The sequence below is a fragment of the Heterocephalus glaber genome, unplaced genomic scaffold (genome assembly GCF_053883595.1).
Source record: "Heterocephalus glaber isolate CG9 unplaced genomic scaffold, H.glaber_assembly_v1.0 deba00000621, whole genome shotgun sequence".
Taxonomy (NCBI): Eukaryota; Metazoa; Chordata; class Mammalia; order Rodentia; family Bathyergidae; genus Heterocephalus; species Heterocephalus glaber.
Genome location: NW_028258153.1, coordinates 21,677,413 through 21,704,640, shown reverse-complemented (window position 1 = coordinate 21,704,640; position 27,228 = coordinate 21,677,413). Strand labels below are relative to the sequence as shown.

General features: G+C 37.5%; 1 protein-coding gene across 3 annotated transcripts in view; it reads left to right on the top strand.

Annotated features, from left to right (window-relative positions):
- The window catches only part of Cyp20a1 (cytochrome P450 family 20 subfamily A member 1), a 50,735-nt gene that overhangs the window by 20,025 nt on the left and 3,482 nt on the right, over positions 1 to 27,228 (top strand). For all 3 annotated transcript variants that reach the window (XM_087205864.1, XM_004851195.4, XM_087205865.1), the window contains 7 exons: positions 6,786 to 6,953; positions 11,284 to 11,362; positions 15,790 to 15,905; positions 16,708 to 16,762; positions 19,632 to 19,752; positions 23,617 to 23,728; positions 26,166 to 26,230. In XM_087205864.1, coding sequence (XP_087061990.1) covers positions 6,786 to 6,953; positions 11,284 to 11,362; positions 15,790 to 15,905; positions 16,708 to 16,762; positions 19,632 to 19,752; positions 23,617 to 23,728; positions 26,166 to 26,230 — 716 coding nt within the window. The remainder of the gene's footprint in view (positions 1 to 6,785; positions 6,954 to 11,283; positions 11,363 to 15,789; positions 15,906 to 16,707; positions 16,763 to 19,631; positions 19,753 to 23,616; positions 23,729 to 26,165; positions 26,231 to 27,228) is intronic.

The following is a 27,228-nucleotide window of genomic DNA, read 5'->3' as shown; positions in this document are numbered from 1 at the left end:
AAGGTCAGCTAGGCAACTTAGCAAGTCTTTGACTTAAAAAAATTAAACAGAAAAAGAGAATACTAAAGATAAGGGGAATACTAAATATATAGGGATACTATAGATCTAGGAGCAGTCAGTCACCACCTCTGGGGTTGAGACAGAAGGATCTAAGAAGATCCCTTTTATCCCAGGACAGGTCCAGACCTTATGGGGCAGAGAAGTTTCTGTGGTGTCATACAGTGTAACTTGCTGGAAATTCCCCCCCTCCCCCATGCACCTTGCTGGAAATTCATTCTGTAGCATGCTGTCTTCTAGGGTGTCAGGCAAAGCTGTTCATGAGGATGTCTCTCCTGAGGCCCACCTTTCCGAGGGCATTGGCAGGGCACACTACTGGCTACTCCCCACTGCACACTGGCAAAGACACTATGGGAAAGGCTGGAAGGACAGCAGGAGGTGCTGTATGAGTTGTAGGTGCTCAGAGGAGGTTGTTGGGGGGATGCCTGCCAGTGTCCTAAGGAGACTGGCCCTGCAAAGCCACAGACATCTCAGGAGCTGCTCTGCAGGAACTGAACTGGGGAGTCAGGAAGAGAAGCCCTTTCCTTCTGCAGATGTTTCAAGGTCTTTTCACAGGGAAAACTATCTCATGCCAGATGGCCAAAGAGAAACACTTAGAGGATGTTTTTATAGAGCAGGACAAGAGTGGATTTACAGGTCGGGGCAATAAATTGTTAACAGGTATAAGGTCCATGTTTGAGATATGGTGAGGTTATGTAAATTTTCTGCCAAAGCATTAGCATGTGTATAAAGAATGTAGCAGCTACATCATGGACATGTGTGAACATGAAGCAGTCATTCCAGATGTATTCGTGATGTAGCGCTCTGCCCTGTTTTGTCCCTAGCAGGATATAATCCCCTTAGGTGTCTCTTGGAGCATGTGAATGAGGCCTTGGTTGCCTTACCTTTGACCAGGTTTCTAGGCAAAATTGACTTATTCTGGCTCAGAGCACTTCCATTTTTTTTTCTTTTTTTAAATTACTTTTATTGGTACATTTTAGGTATACAATATAATAACATTCATCATTGGAAATTTGTACCTTTACATAATCTCTCTTGGTTCTTATTTTTTCCCCTTTCTCCTGCCCTCCCTATTTACAAAGACTTTGTTTCCATTTTTTCTTTTTCTCAAATTAATTCCGTTCCCTTTCCTTTTCCCTACCCCTCCCACTTCCTTTTCCCCTTTGCCCCTTTTCTTCCTATTCCACATTATCTATTATACCTTTTAGTCCTTATTTACACTTTCAGTGTCCCACACTAGAGAAACTATTCAGTATTTACACATGTGTGTCCTACTTATTTCACTTAAGAGTATCACCATGTGCATCCATTTAGCTATAAATGTCTCTAATTTCTCATTTTTTATGGATGAGTAGTACTCCATTTTATTAAAAAAACATATTTTCTTGATCCAGTCTCCAGTTGATGGGCAATTGGGCTGCTTCCAAGTTTTATCTATTACAAATTGAGAGCACTTCCAGTTTTGTCTGAAACAAAGAATGAGGTGAGATTGGACTCAGTCATGTTTGAGACCTTTCTGTTTTTACCTCCAACAATGAAGTAGGGCAAAGTTGGTGTTAATGGTTGTTCACCTCCAGAGGAATGTGTTTTTCCCTTGGGCACTGGCTGTCATGATTAACTGTGTTTGTCTTGCCTCAAATACAATAAAACCACTGTGAATATCTGAGTATAAATCCTTGTGCTTATATCTTCTTTCACTTATCTTGGGTAAATATGTAGGTGTGGAATGATTGTGTCACATAGTGGATGTATATTTAACTTTTTTTTTTTTAACTTTTAAGGAGTTGCCAAATCATTTTTCAAAATGATTCCTTCTCACATGTCCACCAGCAGTTTGTGATCACTTCCATTGCTTCATATCCTCAATGACACTTTCTATGGTCAGGTCTTTTTTAATATTTAGCCAGTCTAACAGATGGGTAGTGTCTTAGTTACTTTTCTTGTTGCTAGAACAAATATTTGACATCCAAAGTTAAAGGAGGAAAGGTTTATTTCAGCTCATAGTCTGTACATGTTTCAGTCCATAGTCATCTGACTCCAAGGCAGGATGACATGGTAGAGGGGCACCACAGAAGAGAAGCAGTCTCTGGTGTGGCAAGCAAAAGCAGTGAGCAGCAAGCCTCCCCTCTCCCTTTCATCCCATCCAGGCTACAAGCCTTTTGGGTGGCCTACCCACACCCAGGGTAGGCCTTCCCATTATCCATACCTAGGTCTATGCTAAACCAATTTAGTTACATGCCCTTCATCCCAGTATTGTGCACACTAATCCAGCATCACACACCCATTATTCAGTCACATCCCAAAAGCCCCACCTATAAGCACATGAGGCTTTGGGGGAATATCTAGATACAAGCCATAAAAGGTAGTATGTCTTGTTGTGATTTTAATTTGCATTTCCCTAACAACTAGTGTGGTGGAACATCTTTTCATGTGTTTATTTATTTATTTTGGTACCAGGGATCAAACTCGGATCCTTGCATTTGTGCAGCAGGCAGCAAACCACTGAGCTAAATCCCTGGCCCTGGGCCTGTTTTTTGATGTTATTTTCCATGATCTGTTTGTCTACCCCATTGTCCGTACCACAGTGTCTTGTTTTTTGTTGCTATATGATGAATATTCAAATCAAATAGGCTAAGCTTTCCACCCTTGTGCATTCAAGTAAGCCTGCTACCTGCTCAAATCCACTGTTGAACCCCATCTAGTACATTTGTCATTTCAGTTATTATGCTTTTCAACTCCAGACTGTAGGTGATTCATTTTAAAATTTCTTTTTATTGATATTATTCTTTGTCTATGATTTTCTTTAGGTTTTTTTTTTTTTTTTTTTTTTGGTGCCCGAGGTGAAACTCCGGTCCTTGCACTTGTGAGGCAGATGTCGGAACCACTGAGCTAAATCCCTGGCCCTCCTTTAGCTTTTTGTGCATATTTAAGATAGTTGATTTAAGAATCTTTTTCTTTTTTTTCTTTTTTGGTACCGGGGATCGAACTCGGGTCCTTGTGCTTGCACAGCAGGCAGTGAAACCACTGAGCTAAATCCCCGGCCCTTAAGAATCTTTTTCTAGTTAGTCCAATACTTGAACTTTTTTATATGCTGTTTCTAATTTCTTTTTTTCTTGTGCATCAGCTATACTGTTCTTTCATTACATACTCTGTGTGTGTCTGTGGTGGTGGGGGGGGCGCAAAATTGGGAATTGAATGCAGGGCCTTCTCACTGACCTATAACCCAAGCCCCTGTTTTTTACTTTTTATTTTGAGACAAGGTCTCACTCAATTGGTAAATTACCCAGGTTAGACTCAAACTCTCAATCCTGTCTCAGCCTCCCAAAGTGTTGAGATTACAAGTGTTTGCCACTGTACTTGTTTTTTGTTTTTTTTTTAATTGGATACTTTATCTGGGTACAATGGTACACACTACTAGGGAGGCTGAGGTTAAGAGGATCCCAAGTTCAAGACCAGCTTGGGCAACTTTAGAAATATCTTTTCTCAAAATAAGAAAATAAAAAGGGCTTGAAATGTAACTCGATGGAAAGCCCTGTTTTTAATCCCCAGTATAGCAAAAAAAACCAAAACAAGGGCCGGGGATTTAGCTCAGTGGTTTCGCCGCCTGCTGTGAAAACACAAGGACCCAGAGTTCGATCCCCAGTACCAAAAAAAAAAAAAAAAAACCAAAACAAAACCCAAAACAACAACAAAAACTGGATACTTTAAATATTACATTTGTTGGCTGAGTGTGGTGGCGCATGCCTGTAATCCCAGCACTCGGGAAATAGAGGCAGGAAGATCACTGTGAGCTCAAGGCTAGCCTGAACTACATAGTGAGACCCTGTCTCAAAAATCAAATATTGAAGGTCATATTCTTCACCTTCCTTGGAATTTGTTGTGCTGCTTGTTGTGATCACTATTATTTTCTTCTTTATTGCCTTTTCCAAACTATTTTTGTAAAGTCTTTATTCTTTGTCTTGTGTAGCCACACATGTATTCACTCTGATAGTTCATTGGTTAATGTTTTGACAAATTTACCTAGAAAGCTTGAAGCCAACAAAAGAAGGGGAAAAAAAAGAAAAAAACCTGGTAGTGTTCCTAGATGGGCTTTCTTTGGGCATCCTCCTTTAACGCTTATTCAGGCCCTTTGCAACCCTACCTTTACTTTCTGTTTGCATAGATCCTGAATCTTGCCAGATGAGAAAGCTTAGGTCTCTCAGGCCTTTTCGGGGCTTGCATGTTCACCTGCCTGGTAGGAGAGTTCACCCTTAGGGGGGATATGTGCTGAAATCTTACTGGATGCTTAAAACTTCATAAAGTACCATGTCTTATATATATTATGTTTTTTCATGTACATACAAACCTATCCTAAAAGTTAATTCATAAGTTAAACAGTAAGAGATTAACAACTAATAATAAAATGTAATAATTGTACAATAATAAAATGTGAGTATAGTCTGTCTCTCAAAATATGTCATTATACTGTAGATCTTAGCAACCTTAGTGTATGATTTTTTTTTCCCCTTAAGTTTTCACTTTTTTTTTTGATACTGGGAATCAAACTCAGGACCTTGCACTTGCGAGGCAGGCGCGGAGCCTCTGAGCTAAATCCCTGGGCCTTTTTTCACTTTTTCACTTAAAGAAAGCATTTTATGGCTTCTTTTGGGCATAGTTGAGTTGCCAGGACCACTGCTTTTGGGCTTTGAGGCTGTTAAGGAGAAGTAATAATAGTTGCTTGAACACAAAAGTAATGAACAGTCACTCTCATACCGGAAATGGTACTGAGTGCTTATCGGGCAGGTAGTGTATGCAGTGTGGATCTGCAGGAACAAAGAAGATTTACTTCCCAGGCAGGACAGGGCATGGTGGTATGCTGCTTCATCAAGCCACTATCTAATTTAAAACCTTTTTTTTTGGTACCGGGGATCGAACTTGGGACCTTGCACTTGCAAGGCAGGTGGTGGAACCACTGAGCTAAATCCCCAGCCTTCTAATTTAAAACTTATGCACTATTTATTAATGGAACTTTCCATTTAATATTTTCAGACTAGCTGAAACCACAGGTAAGAGGGGACTACTGTATGTGGAATTATTTTGTTGGTAACATGAAAGTAATTTTTTTCCTTTTCTTTTTTTTTTTTTTTTTTTTTTCTAGTGCTGGGGATTGAACTGAGGGCCTTATTGAGGGCCTTATGCATGCTAAGTAAGCACTCTTATCACTGAGTTACACTGCCCCAAAGTTATTTTTTAAGTTATAGATTATGTTCTGTTTTAATTTTATTTTCTTGTTTTAATTCACACATCACACAAATTTCAAAGTTCTTTTAAAAGTAGTGGCTCAGCTCATTAAATTTATTTTTCCAGCATTGGGGATTGAAACCAGGAGTACTCTACCACTAGCTATATCCCCTACCCTTTTCATTTTTTGTTTTAGACAGGGTCTCCCTAAGTCACCCAAGTAGGACTCAAACTTTTGTTCCTCCTGCCTTGTCCTCCTGAATAGTGGGATTACAGGCATGCACCACCACGCATTAATGTTCTATACTTTGGAATCATCTTCCCTTCTCTTTTTCACAAGAAGTTTTATACCTGAGATGTTTCATTTTAACTAAGTGGGTACCAATTTAAACCTACAGAATGCTACATTTTTTCATGCTGAATGTTTATGCTGTTTCTCACAAAATGTAACTTTAGTCCTTTTTACTGTGATGAAAGTTTCATAGAACTGACATGGAAAAGGAGCTTGAATTCCTAACATGGTAGGGAGTTTACATCCATTAGCTCACAGAACCTTTACCACATTATGTGACATGGGTATAATTATCCCTGTCACTGCCCCCATGCAGGGTGGGAGGTGTCATCTCAACTTGACTGTTGAGACATCTGAATTTAGATTAAGCAAGTTGCCTGAAGCCTCGTGACTTCTAAGTGACAGACCCAGAAGGAAAATAAAGTTTTTTCTGACTCCAAAGCTTTTAATCTCTTTACTACATACCATTTTCACTCCAGAAGAATTAAATGTTTGGTAAACGAAGGAATGACAAACAGATTCTCAGGAGTTCTTGTTCCTGAAGCATGACTAGGACTTTTTGTATTCATGTTTATTTACTGTTTATATCACAGGGGAACCTCTACTATTTTTTTGAACCTCAACTATTTTTTAATTAGACATTAAGATTTTAGTCCCTTTATTTTCCATTTTGTTAAGGTTTTCATATATATATATATATATATATATATATATATATATATATATATATATGGGGGGGGTTGCTGGGGATTTAACTCAAGACCTTGCGCTTTTGAGGCAGATGGCGGCAACACTGAGCTAAATCCTCGGACCCTATATTTGCTTTTTTTCTATATATTTTTTTCTCACTTTATAGTGCAGGCTACCCTGAAACTCAATATGTAGCCCAGATTGGCCTTGAACTCATGATGATCCTCCTGCCTCAGCCTCCTGAGTGCTGGAATCACAGGCATGCGCCACTATGCCCTACTATATTTGCATTTTTTAAATATATTTTTTCTGGGTTTTTTTGTGGTGGTGGTTCTGTATGATTTTGCATGATTTGTTAAATCATTGAAGATGCAGTTACAAGTGCAGCCAGAGTCAGAAATACCTAAATACTTATGTTTGTTACAGAGTTGAACTGTATATACTAGGAAATGACTCTACTTGATGAATTTTTAAAGATTTAGTGAAAGGAAATAGTAAATCATTGTGGTTTTCTGTTCTTTTTCAGCTTTCAGAAGAATTATTAGACAAGTGGCTCACCTACCCAGAGACCCAGCATGTACCCCTCAGCCAGCATATGCTTGGTTTTGCTATGAAGTCTGTCACACACGTGGTAATGGGCAGTACATTTGAAGATGACCAGGAAGTCGTTCAATTCCAGAAGAATCATGGCTCAGTAAGTCTAGAGCTCAATTTAAAATTATTCTTTCATCAAGGAAGGATGGGACAAGAAAAAAAGTGAAAATAGAAGGAAAAAATGGAAGCAAAGCTTTTGTACATAGAGGAGGAGGCTTGAGAAGAAGAATGGGATAAAATGAAATGACATTATTAAAATTAATAAAAAATGAAATTATTCTTTCATCAGCCGGGTTCAGTGGCACATGCCTATAATCTCAGCACTTTGAAATCCTGAGGTTGGAGGATCGAAAATTAATGCCCGGTCTGAGCAACGTAATGAGACCGTATCTCAAAATGAAAAAATAGAAAAGGGCCTGAGGATGTGAAGGCTCTGGGTTTAATCCCAGTACAGAGAAAAAATTTCTTATTTCATCATAATGAACAGTTGGAATGCTGGCTTTGCCTCTGAAGATTTAAGCTTTCTTGTTTTTTTGTTTTGCTTTTTTGGTACCAGGGATCAAACTCAAGACCTTGCACTTGCAAGGCAGGCACAGTGCCACTGAGCTAGATGCCCAGGCCAGGTTTCTTGTTTTTTTAACAAAAAGAATAATGCAAGCAATAGTAATTTTTTTAAGTTAAGAATTACTTTTTTCAAATGCTTTTTTAAATGTAAAAACCATATGACTGAAGAAATTTTCTTTTAATACTTACCAAGGTGTTATAAAAGCAATATTAATTCTTGAACGAAGAGAAAAATCTGTATATAATAGAACTAGATTATGTCCTACATAGAAAGAAGTTAAAATCATTGAAGCATGAAAATGCCAATTGGGTGAATATGGTTTTGTGGGTTTTTTTGGTACCAGGGATTGAACTCAGGACCTTGCACTTGTGCTTTACCACATTTTAGATCTGAGAAATTATTCTTTATATTATTTAAATCTATAAAAGTAGGGTGAATATTTAAGATAATGTGTTTAAAAAAAAGGAACTGAGTCAATAACCCTGTCACTATTTAATGTTGTACATTTTCTTGTTAAAATAGTTTTTATTACTTTTGATTGAAGGTTTAAAAAATATGCTTTTTCATAAAACTTTTACACATCTAGGCATGTAACAATTAAAGTGGAAAATAATTTTCAATTCCACTTCCCAGGCTGGGCGTGGTAGCTCATGCCTGTAATCCCAGTACTCCAGAGACTAAGACAGAGGATCACTGCTAGTTCAAGGCCAGCCTGAACTTCATAGTGAGACCTTGTCTCAAAACCCCATAAATAAATAAATAAATAAATAAATAAATAAATAAATAAATAAATTCCACTTCCTAGAGTAAACTACTGTGTACACCCAGGTTGCAAATTTTTTTGTTTGTTTGTTTTTGGTACGGGGATCAAAGAACTCAGGTCCTTGCGCTTGCACAGGCGAAACCACTGAGCTAAATCCCCGGCCCAAGGCTGCAAAATTAATTGGTTAGGGAATTCCTTACATGTCTTCTCATTTTAATGAAAAATCAGTTTTTGACTTATTTGTTGAAATCTGCATTTTTTTCATGTTGATGAGAGCTTTTGTTTTGTTTCGGTTTTGGTGGTGGAATTGATGTGCTAGGGCAAGTTCTCTACCACGGATCTACTGATCTACAGATCTACATCCCCACCCTTTTTTTTTTTAATTTTGAGACAGAGGTTTGATAAGTTACCCAGTATCTTAGTTACTTTTCTCTCACTGTTGAGACAAAATGCCCAATACCCAAAGTTAAAGGAGAAAAGATTTATTTAGCTCACAGTTTGTAGAGGTTTCAGTCCATTATCGGCTGGTTTCAAGGCAGTGGCATATAACAGAGGGGCACCAGTTCTTGGCAGACAGACAGTTACAAAGCAGCAAGGGACAACCAAGGCTCTTTCTATCCCCTATATCTTATCCAAACTACTTAGGGTAGGTAGCACTGGCACCCTTAATCCTAGTGCCCTTGAGCCTAGCCTCACCATGAATCAAACACACTCTAGATTCAGCCACCTCAGAAAAAGCCCCAACTGCGACTGCATGAGGCTTTGGGGGGACATCAAGACACAAGCCATAACACCCAGGCTGATCCTCTTGAGTAGCTGGGGTTATAGGTGTGTCTCACTATGCTCAGGAAGAGAGTTTATTCTTGCTTTTCCTCTTTGCTTTTGGTGGGGTACTGGGGATTGGGATTGAACCCAAGGCCTCATACTTGCTAGGAAAGCACTCTACCACTGACCACATTTCCAGCTAGGACTTTCTTCTGGCTACTGATATCTGTCCTGCATGTTCTTATGTTGTATTTCTCTTTTTGTTTTTGATTTTCTTCTTTCTTTTCATATAACTTGGAAATAGAAATAATTTAAAATTTAACAGAAAAGTTACAACCATAACAAGGAACTCCTAAATATTCTTTACCTAAATTAAGCATTTGTTTACATTTTGCCTCCCTTGCTTTTTCACTCATTTGTCCATCCATCCATCCCTTCTTCCCTCCCTCTCTGAACCATGTGAGGTTCACGCTTAACCTCTAAGTACATTAGTCTGTGTTTTCTCATAAGGATACTCTCTTACATACTGGCAACATTTAGCATTGATACAATACTACTAACTCATCCAGGCCTATCTTCACATTTCTTCAGTTATCTTAATAACGTTCTTAGAATCCACACTGCTTCTCCTGCCCATTCCAGGACTAAATTTAGGATCATTCAGTACTTTCATTTATCAAAGATTTATTTGTTTGTTCCTTCATTTTGAGACAAGGTCTCCCTGTGTACTTGAGGCTGGCCTGGAACTTACAGCAACCTCCTGCCTTAGCCTCCCAAATTCTTTGATTACAGGTGATGTACCTACCACCTGTAACCAGGCCATTTTAATCTGAAACCCTTTCTTGTTTTTTTTTGTCTTGTGACCTTGACATTTTTGGAAAGTACAGGAGCATCGCTTTGTAGAAATCCCCCAATTTGTATTAGTCTGATACTTCATGAGTAAATTTGAAGTGTATTTTTTTTTTTTTTGGCAGGAATGTTACTTTTTAAATGTTACTGGAAGTTATCAGAGTTTTCAGACCATAAACAAAACTTTAATATCCTTCCTCAAATAAATGATCTTTTAATATTTGAAGCACCACGTGTTCAGCTTGTTCAGTCATGCCACCAGGAATGATTGACCAGTTTGTGAATTCAGAGGCAGTGACAGCTGTGTCTGCCTGCTGGTGATAGTTGGGAGATGTTATCATTTGTATGATGCATATTGATTTTACAAGCGTTAAAATGTGAAAAAAAGGTACACTTCACATTCAAATCCATATTGCATTTCTGTACTACCTTCCAAAACCCTTGCCCAATTGTTTTCCCACCAATATTAGTGTTCTGTGTTTTTGATACTTAGACTGGTGGTCTTTTAGGTATCTGCCTATCTAATAAGTCAAAAGTGATGTTTCATGATTAATAAAAATTATATTTCTTTTGTCTTTTGTGAGATTACATGTATTTATAATTTTGCCAAACAGCTGTGTTTCTTTTGTAGAATACTTTCTTGGTTTTTTTGAGACAAAATTTTGCTTTGCTTTTTTGTTTTCTGTTGGTAACGAGGATCAAACTCAGGACCTTGCGCTTGCGAGGCAGGTGCGGTGACACTGAGCTAAATCCCTGGCCACTGTGGAAAGCTTTTTTGTATACTTTGTAATATTTCTATTGATGTGTTTCTTTTTTTTTTTTTTTTTGAAGAACTGGGGATTGAACTCAGGACCCTATGCTTGCCAGGCAGGGGCAGGTGCTACTGAGCTAAATCTCCGGCCTGTGTTTCTTTTTCTTATAGATCTCTAAGAGCTATTTATTTTCATCTGTTCCCACTAGCTTTTACTTTTATTTATAGTGTTTTTTCATGATCACACATGAAACAAAAAAAGCAAGGACTCACTCTGCTGTTACTCTTTTTTCTCTCCATTTTGACTCCTTTAAAGCAAAGGAATTTTTCCCTTCCAGCTGCAGTTTGAAAGTGTCTTGACTGAAATCATTAAAATATAGAGTGGTACCTTGGTTCATGAACTTAATTCTCTCCATGATTCTGGTTGTAAACTGAATTGGTTGAGAACCAAATCAAATTTCCCCGTAAGACCAGCATTGATAATAACCATTGAATTTGACTGATTCTCACACAATTTTGTGGAAAGAATCAAATTTGTGTACCAAGGTACCACTGTATTTGTACTCTGTACTGTGTGGAGTAAATGACAGTGAGCCATCACAGTCATTCACTTAGAGGCAGAACTTAATTGTCAGATCTGTTGGTGAGGAAGTCCTTACTTAGTAGCTTACTTTGCTCTGTATTATTTAGGAAATCTGTGTACTAGGTAATAGATACATATACTTTCCTACTTTCAGGTTTGGTCTGAAATTGGAAAAGGCTTTCTAGATGGGTCACTTGATAAAAGTACAACTCGGAAGAAACAGTATGAAGATGGTAAGTTTAGTCACTCTTAATTTTTAAAAAGGACAAAAGTATGTATCCTAGTTTCAGTAAGGTTATCTATGATGAAGAGATCATTGGTCAATTATATTTTCTAATTTTATGCTTTTCCTCATGTTTACTACTGTAAACATGTAGTAGTAAACAAATAGTGGAAGTTTTGCTTTAACAAAAAGTTCGGGGGAAAAATATTAGTAAAAAAAACTCTCTAATACTCATTGTGGAATAAGTACACTTAAAGGATTCATGGAAAGTGTAAGGGCACAATCCAAAGAAAGCAGTTTGAAGCTGGGCATGGTGGTGCACACCTATAATCAGCACTGGGGAGGCTGAGGCAGGAGGAGCACCTAGAGTTCAGGCCAGCCTGGGCTACTAGTGAGACCCTGTTTCAAAAAACTAAAAACAAAACAAAATGAAAGAAAGCAATTTCACAATACTTATAAAGAATCATAAATAATGAATTATCTAAAGAAAATATTCACGAAGATATTTATTGTATACTGTTTCTGCAAGTAGACAACAAAAACCAAATCAAATGTCCAACATTATAGGAATTGTTAAAGAAATACTGTCACTATGATTTAATATTATACAGATACTTGTTAAAAATGTAGCAACATGGGCCGAGGATTTAGCTCAGTGGTTCCGCCGCCTGCTTTGCAAGGGCAAGGACCCAAGTTCAATCCCTGGTACCAAAAAAAAAATGTAGCAACATAAAAAATTCTTTGTGCTCACTTCAGCAGAATATATACTAAAAAAAATTCTTGCCATTATAACATTAAGTAAAAATATTTTTGAAGTTGTTGGGCATCCATCACAACTTTATAAAACTTACACAGAAAAATAGCACTTTCAGTTTAAGGTAGCCCCTCTACATTATTCCCCTTTACACTGTGTGTGTGTGTGTGTTTAATGTATTTTCTGTCAGTGATTGAATGGTTGTAATGTTTTAATACTTTTATTCTGACCTGCTGCAATTCCTTTTTTTGGAAGCAGACAGGGTAAATTAAAATAAGCTAATGGAGTACAGTAGCACATACCACAGTCCCAGCTGCTGTGTAAGCTGAGGCAAAAGGGTTGCTTGAGCCTAGAAGGTCAAGGCCAGTCTGGGCAACATAGTGAGACCCTTGTTTCAAAAAAATAAATAAATAAATAAATAAATATATATATATATATATATTGCATTCAGTAACTTTCCATGTACAGTATAATAGTATTACATCTCAGAATTCTCTTCATTCTTTTTACAAATATTTAATTGTGACTTCCTATCTCACTGTGTAGTTCAGGCTGGTTTTGAACTCACTATGGAATCTAGTCTGGCCTTGTACTCACAGTGATTCTCCTGCCTCAGCCTCCTGAGTGCTGGGATTACAGGCGTGCACCACCATACTGGGCCTAGGCCCTATCCTATCCACAGGAGATAAAAATCCCTGTCCTTATCAATTTACTGTTCTAGTGATTCTCTTGATGTCCAACACAAGCTTTTTAAAAATACAATTTAATTAACATATCTTCTGCCATTTGGTTTTCATTACCATTCTAATAATCTTGATGGATATATTGACATTAATTTCCCTGGTAAAAAATATGTATTAGAAATACTGGTGGGCTGTGGATTTAGCTCAGTGGTTCTGCCACCTGCCTCGAAAGCACAAGGTCCTGAGTTCGATCCCCGGTACCAAAAAAAAAAAAAGAAAGAAATATTGGTTAAATTAATGTGAAATGAAAACAATATATACCTTTTGAGTCTAAGTCAAAGTAGATTGTCTAACATATGTTCTTGGGCAGTCACATGGGCATAGATCCAATTTGAATTTATACTGAAAAGGGGTTTATTTTTGGCTGTACTGGGATCGAGCCCAGAGCCATGAGCATGTTAGGCAAGTGTTCTACCTCTGAGCTGCATCCTAAGCTTCATGTTCTTGTATCTATAAGTAGAATCCCATGGCTTCATCAGAGCTTCCTTTGTTTAAGTGAATAATTCCCAGCCTGGTCTGCACATTAGAATCACCTGGGAAACTCAAATGCTGAAGACAAGGCCCCGTCTTAGACCAATTTACTCAAAACCCTGGGTATCAGATTATCTTTGACAAGTTGTCTAGGTTATTCTAATGTACTCAGTAGTATGAAGATTGTACAGCAGTAATTCCCAAACTTTGCTGCACATTCAGACTTTAAAAGTACTGAAGCCTGCCTCCTACCTCTACACATCCAGCCCTAACTGGCGTGAAGTGTGACTTGTGCTTTACCAGAAGCTTCCCAGATAATTCTTGTGTAGTGCAAAGTTCAGGTACTGCTGCATTACGCTATTTATAATGTCTCATTGTTTTATATTCATTCAGTTCTATAAATACTTAGTGAAGATTTTTTTAGGTGCTAGGGAGATGTCAGTGAATAAACAAGTAAAAAATTCTTGCCCTTGTGGCAGCACATTGTGGAGAGAAACAATGGTCTCAATAAGTAAACTGAAGTGTTAAAATGTGGGAAATGCTATGGAGAAAAATAGAACAGGAAAGGGGTTGGAGAGGGTGCACTTTTGAGTAATTATTATTATTATTATTATTATTATTTTGGTACCGAGGATTGAACTTGGGTCCTTGAGCTTTTGGGGCAGGTGGTGGAACCACTGAGCTTAATGCCCGGCCCACTTTTGAGTAATTCTTAGGACAAGTCTCATCAAGATGAGATTATGTTTGAACAGTTACAAGAGATGAGGAAAACAGTCGTGCAGGCCATGTGAATACCTGGATGTCCAGAAAAAGAGGATTCCATGTGGAGGAAACATAGCTGCAGAGTCTTTCAGATGGGATGCTTCCTGGTGTATTAGACAACAATATGGCTAACGTGAATTATGAGAGTAGCAGAAGGAGATGAAGATTGGAGAGAGGTGCAGTGTTTGCATGGCTTATAGACCACTGCATGACTAGGTTGTTACTCAGAACTACAATGCTTTTGAGTGGTTATAATTTCAGTTATGTTTTGAGAGGTTCGCTCTGGCTTCTGTGATAGATTATTAGAGTGCAGACCAGAAGCAGAGAGACTAGTTAAGTGGGTGTTTATTCAAGCAGGCAAATGAGATAATATGGCTTGAGTCCGGGGGCAGGCAGCAGAAAATAAAAGACAACAACAACAAAAAGAATAATCCTAGGGGCTAGGGATTTAGCTCAGTGGTTTCACTGTCTGCTGTGCAAGCGCAAGGACCCAAGTTCGATCCCCTGTACCACCCCCCCACCCCCCCAAAAAAACCAATATGGAGTTCAGGGAAAGAGATCCTCACTAGAAGTAAAACTGTGGAAGTGTTCAGTACAGTACATAGATTTAAAGCCTTGAAAGTAGAGATCATCAAGGTAGTAAATATACATAGACAAAGAAGCCCAGAAACCTAACCTGGTCTTTGGATATTACATCATTAAGAAAATTAGGAGCCAGGAGTGGTAGCCCATAGCTGTAATCCCAGCCACTCAGGAAGCTGAGGCAGGAGGACCACAAGTTTGAGGTCATCCTGGGCAATTTAGTGAGAGCCTATTCCAAAAATCAGGGAGTGGAAGGCTGGTACAATGGCTCTGTGGTAGAGCACCTACCTAGCATGCATGAGGCCCTAGGTTCAATCCTGAGGGGAGGGGAAAAGAGGGGAGTGGAGAGGAGATAGAAAATTATTGAAGAGCTGAGAAGGAATCAAAAAGAAGACAACAGTCAGGAAGGTGGAAGGGAAGGGTGGAGGCTGGGGAATTCACAGTACTGGGAGCCCACTGAACAGTGTATCCCAGGAGAATTATTAACTTCATCAGAGATAGTGAGGACTGGAACAGATCTTTTTATGTTTCATGATTTACTTTTCTGATTATTTCATATCTGTTTCTGTCCTTCTGCCCCTCAATGAGCAATACCTAATTTGAAAGAAGGAAGGAAGTTAGCAATACAGAATTTAGAAGGAAAATGGATAGTACAGAAGCTTATGTATTTGGGTCCTCTAAGATGCTGGCATTGTTCTACTTCTTGACCTGGATAATATTGATGTGGCTGTTTGCTTTATAATTATTCCTTTGCTAAGTCACTAAATTGCCCAGGATAGGCTCAAATTTGTGATTCTCCTGCCTCAGCCTCCCAGAGTGCTGGGATTTATGAGTGCCCCACCACACCTGGTTTATGTATTTAAATTTAACAAAAAGAATAGAAGAAAATTAGATGAGTTTAAGTAGAGATTAGCATTTAAAAATTGTTGATTATTGGGCCGGTAGTGTGTGTAGTGCTTGCCTAGCGTACATGAGGCCTGGTTCAATCCAGCCATGGAAAAAAATTATTGGTTACTACCTCTAAAAGTTTTATTTTGCACATGATAACATTGTGCAGGTTTATTTTTAAAGAATCTAATCTCCACAAATGCTTGTATTCTAAAAATTTTTTTGTTTTTCTTTAAGCACTTGTGCAATTGGAATCTATTTTAAAGAAAATCATAAAAGAACGCAAAGGAAAGAGCTTCAGTCAACATGTTTTCATTGACTCCTTAGTGCAGGGAAACCTTAATGACCAACAGGTGATGTAATTGTTAAACATTTATCAAATAAAAATAATCCACATGTGTAGCATGTGCTTTTCATTCACTTTAATCCACATACCTTCCTGGAATTCAGTAGTTTTTCTTTTATTGTACACCATGAGCAGCACCTGGTACTTAGTCTCCTTTTATTTAGCTCTTTGAAGTAGCTGTATATTCTTTAATATTTGGGTAAACATATGTTCAGCCCAAATTCTTTGATCATAGCAGAGAAGGACTTATATAAGCCTTTCTAGACTAAGCCACTTGGTCTCCCAGTGATCTGCCTGGTCATTCCTGCTGTGACCACTTTTGGCAGCTGGGCTTGTTTGCAGTGCTTATCTATTACCACTGGGGCTCCACTGCATTTGTGGTGTTATCAGGCAAAGGACAGGAATGGAATCATTTCCACACCCATTCACTGTAGAAATCATCTGCCCCATTTAGCACATGCAAATCCTGGTGGCTGGAAGTGCTTTTCAGGGTCTGTGCTGGTACAGAAATTGAATCAGGCTCCAAGGACAGTGGCAGGTTCTTTACTATTTCCAAGGCTTTGTGGCTGCACCAAGCCAGAAAAATAGCACTGAACCAGTTTGTCAAAGGGTAACATGATCCAGCAACATCAACAATGTGTAGATTGTTTTTAACATTATACAGGTTTTGTTTTAGTAAAATCAGGATAAAGAAATAATACACCTTTTCTTTCTTGTTGACCCTAATGTTACACACTAAATTATTTTAATAGGATCTAGCATAGACCATTTTACATTTCATACGTCCTAAATTTAGTTTTGTTTCCTAGATCCTAGAAGACAGTATGATATTTTCTCTGGCTGGTTGCATAATAACTGCAAAATGTAAGTATAAATTGAGTTCTTTTTCAGATGGATTACAAAATAAACAATGGCAAAGCTATTCTAAAATAAAGGAAACACTGCTGCAAGACCTTCCCTGTTTCTTATTCTTGTTTAAAAAACTTGATTTTCAAGTGCATTTTTTTTCACCCCAAATGCTCGATACCACCTCTGAAAATTACTATAAATTTCTTGGCACATTTTTGAATTGTGAATTCTAGTTAGTGCCTTTAAAATGAACTGCTGTTGACACCTTTCCAGCTGAGCAACCAGCTTTTCCATTCCCCACTGCTGCTTTTACTGACTCTGACACAGTCAGCTGTGATCAAGGTCTCCAGTAAAAGATATAGGCCATAGAGGTCAGGATTTACTATAACTCCTCTTGGTGAAATTAAAGGTAATTTTGATTTTTATTTAAATTCTAAAATGTGTGATCTAAGTTTCCTTATTGGGTTTTAGATTAGTGGAATATCATTCATTCATACAGTATTTTTATTTTTATTTTTATTTTTTTTTGGTACCGGGGATCAAACTCAGGACCTTGGGCTTGGGAGGCAGGCACTGGAATTCTTACAGTATTGATAAATGTTTATAGGTATAAAAATATATTAAAATGCCCACAGGAAGTATTAGGATATCAGCCTAAAGTCTAAGTTCACTTGAAGGATTTCATTTGCAGCTCTTTTTTTTTTTGGTACCAGGGATCGAATTCAGGACCTTGCGCTTGTGAGGCAGGAGGCAGAACCATTAGCTAAATCCCGGCCCTCATTTACAGCTCTTTTCAAGGAAATTTTTTAAAACAATGAGTATAGATGTAAACTTCCAGATATTATAGATTAGATGAAATTTATGTAAGCATATGTCAGAAATAATGTATTCTACTTTTTAAAATGCTTATATGTGCTAAAGCTCTCCAAAGAATGTAAATCAGTTTGTACTCTGAACACCACAAAAATGACCATTTCAAGGTACCTCTGAAGTTTTTAGAAGGCGAGAGGCAGAAAATCTTAAAAGTTCTTGCTCTACTACTTAGTATTAGCTTTGAGCAAGTTACTTATCTGTGTTTTTTATTTTCCTAAATGTAATGTTTAGCTCTAATGGGAAAAGTACACAGTGGCACATATCTGTAATTTCAGGTATTTGGGAGGCTGAGGCAAGAGGATTGCAAGTTTGAGGCTGGTCTGGGAAACTTCACAAGACCCTGACGGAAAATAAAGTTCAAAGTGGGCAGGGGGCTGGGAATGTATGTAGCTCAGCAGTAAAGTGCTTGCCTAGCATTTTCAAGGTCCTGGGTTCAAGTCCCAGTACCATCTTTAAATTTCTTCAGATTATGTTGTTAAACTGTTTCTAGTATTTTTCATAAGTATACAAAAGCAAAACACGATAAGGACAAAAAACAGTGTTTGAGATTATTAAACGTAAATGGTTATATTAAATTTAAGTGATGATAGTCAAATGGGGTATATTAATGGTTACTCTATGCAACCCTTGTACTAATTCCTTCAGTTGTATATTACTATATATTGTAAAATTATACTACATATTGTACACTGTACAGGTTTTCACATCACTTGTGAAATAGAAATTCTGTAGGCCACTCAAAAACCGTAATGAAGAAGCATATGTAGGGAAGAGTTATGGATGGGCAGTCACTCATGAATAATTGAGTACTATGTAGCTACTGATTTTAGTGATACTAATGTGAGTACAAGTGAATCAGACAAACATTTTTTAAAACATTAAATTTGAGGGCTGTAGGATGTAAAGCATTTGCCTTACATAAAAAAGGCTCTGGCTTCCATCCCCAGTGTCACAAAAAAATAATAAAATAATAAATTCAGTCAGGAATTGGAAAGTAGCAGTAAAAGTTACTATCAGCATATTAATACATTTTTGACAGAAAAAGTACAGTGATAGTGTCAGTTTAAGCATATACTAGGGAAAAAATAGTGTATTCCAGATGGTCTCCTTTGATTAGTTATAAACCCAGTGGATTCACAAAGGAAATACAACCACTCTTTCCTCTCTTTTATGCTCTTCATGTAATTTTCTTACATTTCCATTCCTTCAGTGAATATAATCTCTAAACCAGTTTAAAGCAAAAAGAAGCCATAAGCCAATAATCTCCCATTTTGGTCATCAAAACAACAGTGGTATGGGTAAAAGTACAGATTCCTGGGCCTCACCCCAAACCTGATGAAGTAGAATCTGTGGATGTGAAGTTGTGGCATCAACCACCTCCTGGGTAGTTTTTGAGAACCACTGTCCTAAGCAATAATCAGTCACTGTTCACAAACCAGTACATTTACTGTTAGAAGTGACACATTTATAGTACTGGTATTTAGATAAATTTGCTGGTTTGATTTGTGTGGGTCATCTCATTAGAGCTCCTGAGTGCAATGATAAATCAATTTTTTTATTTTACAAGGTTGAGTGAAACAAATAATTCATCACTGTCACTGGCATTGAATATTCCCCAGATGTGAAGTGTCATTACTGTTTTACCTGAGATAAAATATGAAATGACTGGAGTTACTTGCCAGATACAAGAAAGCATCCAGACCGTGTGATCTCATTCTATAAACATTCACATTCTAGTCAATGACATTCAAGTCTTATGAAGAATGTTGTTTTAGGGCCGGGGATTTAGCTCAGTGGTTCCACCACCTGACTCGCAAGTGCAATTACCTGGGTTTGGTCCCCGGTACCACACACACAAAAAAATGTTTTATTTTTTAGTAGTATTTGCCACGTGTATCTGAGGGTAAAAAATTAAGGGGAAAACAAAGCAAGACCTTTAGTGTTTTTCATACTCCAGCCCCAAACCAAGAATTAGCTGTTTTCATTGTTATTAATGTAATTTTTCACACAGTATGTACCTGGGCAATCTATTTTTTAACCACCTCCAAAGAAGTTCAAAAAAAACTACATGAAGAGATAGACCAGGTTTTGGGGAAGAGTCCTATTATGCCAGCGAAAATTGAGCAGCTCAGGTAAGAATACAATGAGAGAATGAGGAGATCGTCAAAAGGTAAATTTGAACTACTTGTCTAATTTAAAGGTAATGTTAATATCTCAGCAATATATTTTATAGATCTTAAAATATATATAGATTTTTTAAAAATATAGAGAGATTTTAATGGAAATTTAATCTGTATTTTAAGAATCAGAAAGTAATTCTGAGAAATTACCTGTATTAAACTAAATTAGCCTATATTAAATAGTATCAGTAGCCAGGCATAGTAATGCATACCTGTAATCCCAAGACTTGGGAAGCTGAGGTAGGAGAATTGTGATTTGGGGGCCAATATGGGTTACATAGCAAGACCCTGTCTCAAAACAAGCCAAAAAACCCCAAAAAGTACCAGTGATGTCAAGCAATTGGGACACTCATATCTTGTTGGAGGGAATACAGAATGGTACAGCCGAAGTGGAAGAGTCTGGTAGAATTTTGTAAAGTTAATTGTATACCTATTGTGTGACCTAACAGTAGTACTTCTAGGTATTTCCTAAGAGCAATGAAAACAATTCCATACAGAGTCTGGATGAAAATAGCTGAAACTGGAAGCAACTCAAGTGTTCACCAGATGGTAAATGGATAAGCACATTGTGGTAGAACCATACTATGGAACACTACTAAGTAATAAAAGGAACACAGTAGAAATATAATATATACAACAACATGACCAAGTTAAGTGAAAGAAGCAAAACACAAAAGCCTGCCTACTGCATCATTCGTGTGAAATTGTAGAAAAGGCAAAACTCTAGTCATAGGAAGCCATGGCTCTTGCTTCTCTCCAACTATTTTCTGTATTGCTGCTGGAGCCCTGTGGCAGCCTTTCCGGTCACTCAGGCCCTTAAAATATCTACGTGTGCGCAGGTTTGTACTCTAGACTAGCTGACTCACTGTCTCTGGAGATCAGAGCTTTTCAGGCCACAGCACCCTCTTCCCCCAAAAGAAGTTTTCAAGAGCTTCTCAGATAACTTTTATGTGTATCCAAAGTTGAGCATTACTGTACTTGTGATCTTTCCGAATGTGGAGAGTCACATCTGATCGGTTGACTCCCCATCCTTCAGTGATGTCTCACTGTTTTTAAGATAAATGTTAAACTCCCTGACTAGCTCATGAGACATTTCAAGAACTGAGCCTTAACTGGGAATGATGGTACACACGTGTCATTCCAGCACTTGGGAGGCTGGACAGGAACATTATGAGTTCAAGGGCAGGCTTGGCCACATAACAAGTTCAAGGCCAGCCTGAAGTATATAGGGAGACCCTGTCTCAGAACACCCCCCCATTAAAATTTTAAAAAATTCTAAGCCTTATATGCCTCTTCTACTTTATCTCCCATTACTTGGGCTTCTTCATACCATTGGATTCAGCTTCATGAGAACTTGTTTCCAGATACAGCATAGACTATTCCTCTATGTAGATTGTTTCTTTCCCCCTGTGCTCTAGCTACATTCTTTTAATTGTTTTGCAGGTCTTACCCTAAGTGTTTACTTCTCTGAAAAGCCCTTTCCCTAGATGAGATGTGTTCCTGCCACATGTTCCCATAATACTCTCAGTCTTTTATCCTAGCATTTACCGAGCCTGTTTAACCTTTGATCCTTTATGTCCCCTTCACCTTCCCTTCTCTGCCACCTAGATTCTGACTTTCTCAAAAAATAGATCTTATTCACTGTTGTAGCTCAGTATCTAGCATAGTGCTTCAAATGTAGTAAGTATCCAATAAGTGTTTGTTTAAAAGGTAAAAGAAAAGATGTTTCCTCTTTTGTTTTTGTTGGATTTTTGGTTTGTTGGTTGGTTGGTTTTGTTTGTTTTTTTCAGAGTCTTACTATGTACTTCAGCCTGGTCTTGAACTTACTTACAAAGCCCATCCTGGCCTCAAACTCATGCCCTTGTTCCTGCCTCAGCCTGCTGAGTGCTGAAGTTAAAAGCATGTGCTACCACACCCAAGCTGTTTTTCATATTAGAAATGTTACTAGGTTTACAGCATTACTGTACCTCCATTTTTGTTAGTATTTCTAATTATTTCTGTATAATAAGGTCTTAGAAGTGAGTTTATGGTTTAAAGACACGTACAGTAGTATAGTGGTTAAGATTAGGGGCTATGGGGGTGGGGAATTAGTTCAGTGGTTTTGCCGCCTGCCTCGCCAAGTGCAAGGATTTGAGTTTGATCCCCAGTACAAAAAAAAAAAAAAAAATTAGGGGCTATGGAAAAAGCCAGGTGAGGGTTTGAGTCCTATATTACTTACCTTCTATGTGATCCTAAAAACTTCCTTCTAATTCTAGTCTGAAAATTAGAACATTAAGAGCATCTATGAAGTTTTTCTGGTACTTTCAGAAGTGTTTTTGTTTAAATGTTTGTCCACCTGGAATTTATATACCTGTAACTTGCATAATATGTCTTTGCATAAGTAGAAATTATGGCACTATTTCACAGTAGGAATGTTTAAGAAGTTATTAAATGACATTGTTAATATTATGGAAATTTAAAACTGCCTCTCCCAAGATGAGCACTCTGGAAGACTAAGGCAAGAAGATCACCCAGGCAACTTAGTAACTTAGCGAAACTGCTTCAAAAGAAAACATTTTAAAAGGTGGAAGCTGGAGATGTAACTGAATGTGAAGGCCTGGGTCCAACCCCCAGTACCACAAAAATAGTTTTAACTGATGTCTAAAATTAGAAAAATTGTATATATTAATGGATACTGTGTGATATTTTGATACATGTATACATTGTATGATATTTAAGTCAGGCTAAGTATATCTTTAATCTATTTTGAATTGATTTTTGTTACTGTGTGAGATCTGGATCCAGTTCTACTTCTCTGCACGTGGGTATCTAATTTGCCCAGCAGCATTTATTACAAAGATTGCCCTTTCTCCAGTGCATGTACTTAGCACCTTTGCTGAAAATCAGTTGACTACTGTGGAGGCATGGGCTGTCTGTTATGTTCCATTGTCTGTGTGTCTGTTCTTTATGCCAGTGCCATGCTATTTGGATTACTATAGCTTAACACTATATTTTAGAGTAGTATATTGCCTCCCACGTTATTCTTTTTGACTCAAAATGGCTTTAGCTATTTAGAGTTTTTGTGGTTCTATACAAATTTTAGAAGTTTTTCTTGTTCTGTAAAGAATGTCAGTATTTTGATAGGGATTGCACTGAATCTGTGGATCCTTTTGGGTAGTAAGGACATTTTAACAGTGTTGATTTATCCAATCCATGAACATGTGGTGTCTCCTTTATAAGTGAGTGTCAACAATGTTTTATAATGTTCACTTTCACCTCTTTGGTTAATTTATTCCTATTTTATTTTACTTTTGTTTGTAGCTATTATAATTGGGATCACTTTCTTGATTTTGTTTCAGGTAATTAGCTATTGTTGTATGGCAACCCTACTGGTTTTAACTTTTTTTTTTTTGGTACCGAGGATTGAACTCAGGTCCTTGTGCTTGCAAGGCAGGCAGTGGAACCACTGAGCTAAATACCCGGCCTCCAGTTCTGATTATTTTTCTTTTTCTTGTGTGATTGCTTTTGCTAGGACTGCCAGTACTGCGTTGACTAACAGTGCTAGAAATGGGCATCCTTGTAATGTTCCAGATTTTAGAGAAAATGCTTGAAAGCCTTTCCTCATTCAGTATGTTAGCTGTTGGCTTTTAACTTATGCTTTATTGCGTCTCCTTTGCACCTAATTTGTTTAGCATTTTTATCATAAAGAGATGTTGAATTTTATCAATTCTCTTTTCTGAATCTATTGAGATGATCATATGGGGTTTGAAATTCATTTTGTAATGTTTTAAACATTTATTGACTTAAGCAATATATGCTTAAACATCTTTTAAACAGATACTGTCGGCAAGTGCTTTGTGAAACCGTTCGAACTGCCAAACTGACCCCAGTTTCTGCCCGGCTTCAAGATATTGAAGGAAAGATTGACCAATTCATTATTCCTAGAGAGGTAGGAAACATTTAGCATATATACCTCATTTAGTTATTCTTCTCAACTCTTTCAGTATGTACTTAATTTTTTTATTATTTAAAATAAGTAAATACTACTCATTATTAAATCAAAGACACAATGTTACAATTATAAAATAATATGGGCTTATTTTAAAGTTCAAATAATGTGAAAGCCTTCCTTTCTTATATGTACTATTGGGCCAGGGATTTAGCTCAGTGGTTTTGCCACCTGCTACATAAGTGCAAGGACCAGAGTTTGATCCCCGGTACCAAAAAAAAAAAAGCAATTGCTTATATGTACTATTAAGAATTTATGTTGTTTTTTCTCAGTACTGCAGATTGAACTCAGGACCTTGCACTTGCAAGGCAGGCATGGTGCCACTGAGCTAAATCCCTGGCCTGATATGTCTTTCTGTATACATTTTTCTTTTTTTTTTTTGGTACCAGGGATCAAACTCTGGTCTTTGCACTTAGGAGGCAGGTGGTGGAACCACTGAGCTAAATCCCTGGCCCTTGTATACATTTTTCTATGTATGTTACACTCTGAGTGTGTGCAAACCCACATATATATCTATCTATCTATCTATCTATCTTAGAAGCTGAATTTAGATGTAAAAATTAGCCAGGCATGGTGGCACAAGCCTGTAGTCCCAGCATTCAGGAGACTGAGGCAGGAGGATTGTTGCAAATTTGAGGTCAGTCTGAGATACATAGTGAGTTCAAGGTCAGCCTGAACTATGTAGCAAGAACCTGTCTCAAAAAAAAAAGAAGAAAAAAAAATATACACACACACACACACAGAGTTATTCTTCATATATTCTTTATTTTCTTTTAATGAGTATATTTTGTCTATTAGTAAAACTGCCACTTGATACAGATTCAACTCATTATTTTTAATAGCTTCATAATATTCTGTTACATGTGTTACCATAATTTATTTAAGAAGTCCTCACAAGTAAACATTTAAATTGACATTGATTTTTGTATTATTATGGTTTATATACTTTTTTGGTATAAGGTAGCAGCTCATAAATGAAGTTTCTGGATCCCAGCCCATGTGTATGTTACTGTCTTAGTTACCTTCTTGTTGCTGGGACAAGATACCCAATACCCCAAGTTAAAGGAGAGGTTTATTTTAGCTCACAGTTTATAGAGGTTTCCGTCCATAGTTGGCTGGTTCCAAGCATAGCAGAGGGGAATCGCAGAGGAGAAAAAGTTCAGAAAGCAGAGAGGGATCAAGGGAGGAGGGAGAATATCTATATCTATAATCAGTATCAATATCTATCTGTGTCTCTGGGCCATGCCCAGTGACCACCTCTTCCCACCATAATACCCAGCTATATCTCCATCATTGAACTAATCCAGTGATTAGTTCACACACTCATTACCCAGTCACCTCCCAAAGCCCCACATATGAGCACATGAGGCTTTGAGGGGACATAAAAACCATAGCAGTTACATTTAGATTGTCCACTGGGAGTCGGAGGTGTAGCTCCGTGGTAGAGTGTTCTGGGGTTGATTCCAGTATGCACTTAAAAAAAAGAAAAACAAATTGTCACCTGAAAGATAGTTTGTACTGTCAGGCACAATGTTTCAGAATGCCTTTTAAGGCTGGGGATATACTTCAGTGGTAGAGTGTGCACAAGACCTGGGCCAGGTGAATCCTCAGAATCAAAACTTCTTTTTCCTTCCAAATCCTTCTAACTTTTGGATTTATGAGTCTTCTATATATTTTGTAAATATTATATGAAAAATTATCTCATTGTTTTAATTTGCTTTTCCTTGATCATTGGAGAGCTTGAACAACTTTTTGTGTATGTAATAACAGTTTGCATTTCTTCTTTTGTGAATTACCTCTTTGAACTTTCATTTTTTGTAGCGAGCTTATTTATATTTTTGTGTGTTCAAAGTAACTGTCACTTATATGTTGAAATTTTTTCTGTGGATTTTACTGTTGCTTAGGTGGCTTTTTTTTTATCTGAATGCAGATTTTAAATTTTCATTTAATTAAATCTGTTTTTCCTATATCTTCCTGGTATTCTGACATGCTTATTAGAGAAGCTTTCCCTATTGTGATATCACCAAAATAATTGCCTGTGTTTTCTTCTATTATTTCACATTTTTATTTCATTTTCATTATCTGTATTACAAAATCTTTGGGATTGCTGGGTGTGGTGGTGCAGGCCTGTGATCCCAGCACGCTGGGAGGCCAAGGCAGGATTGCAAGTTTGAGCTCAGCCTGGAAACAGTGATTTAGTAAGACCTACCTCAAAATAAAAAATATAAGGAAAAGAGGCTGGGGCTGTAGCTCAGTGTGAAGGCCCTGGGTTCGGTCCCCAGTACTGCAGAAACAAACAAACAAATAAACCCCACAAAACTGGAGGATGAATTGATTTAGCCTTAACTACCTAATTAGACTGATTTTTTTTTTCCAGACTCTTGTCCTTTATGCCCTTGGTGTGGTACTTCAGGATCCGAATACTTGGCCATCACCACACAAGTATGAAGCATCTGTTATTGTTTTATGATTGTTGATTTTTATGTGTTTACGTGTTTTGCATTTCTCTTCTAAGTTTTGAGGAGAAAACTCAATTTGTGACAGTATACAATAAACAAAAGCCACTGCCTTCCTTTTCTGTGTTCTTTGATTCTTGTCCTCTTCCACGAATCTTCTATCTGCTATTCTTTGTCTTTTATTACTACTTCTGTCCTAAGGTTTGTTTAATTGCCTCATCTCTACATCTTTAAGCTCAGTCAGATTTTGGAATTCTTTTGTTGTTAAGTAGATATTGCTCACGTTGTTTCTTCTTTCCATTTGATTGGTCTCTCAACTATTTTGCTCCTTACTAGAATTCAGAAATATATGTTGTGTATATGTATGCCATGTGTGCCGGCAGGGCAAAGGTGAAGGACAAAGTTACCGTTGTTTCCTTCTTAGATGAGCAGCTAGTAAAACTACCTCAAAGCAGCAGTTGAGGGTTTATTTCCCTGGAAAAAGGTTACAAATTGAGTTGATTTGAGGTACAGGAGTCTTGGGACTTTTGATATTGCTATCCTCAAAATACTCTGAGAATCTAGTTTACAAATTGAAAATAGTAAAAGGAATAGATTCTAAAATGTGGAAATCATCTTTAGGAGTCAGATGTAATCAAATTTAGGAGATGTCGTTGGTGGTATTATATCTAAAGACAAGCTTTCTGGAGCTGGCCACTTCCTTACCCACACCATGTGGAAGGCCCCAAGAGACTGTACTAACAGGAGTACGTAGTCCTGAGACAGACTGCAAGGATTCGTAGATTCATTGTAGTTTAAATATAATTATCACAAAGAGAAGGATGGAGAGACTGACTTTCTTCACTGAACTTGATGCCTTTGAGGTCCAAGTAGGTTGGTGGATACCCTTTCCATGGCTGAGTAATATTCCATTGTATGTGTGTAGGAGAATTATTCCAACCATTCACCTAATGAGGGACATTGTGGTTGTTTCTGATGTTTCAC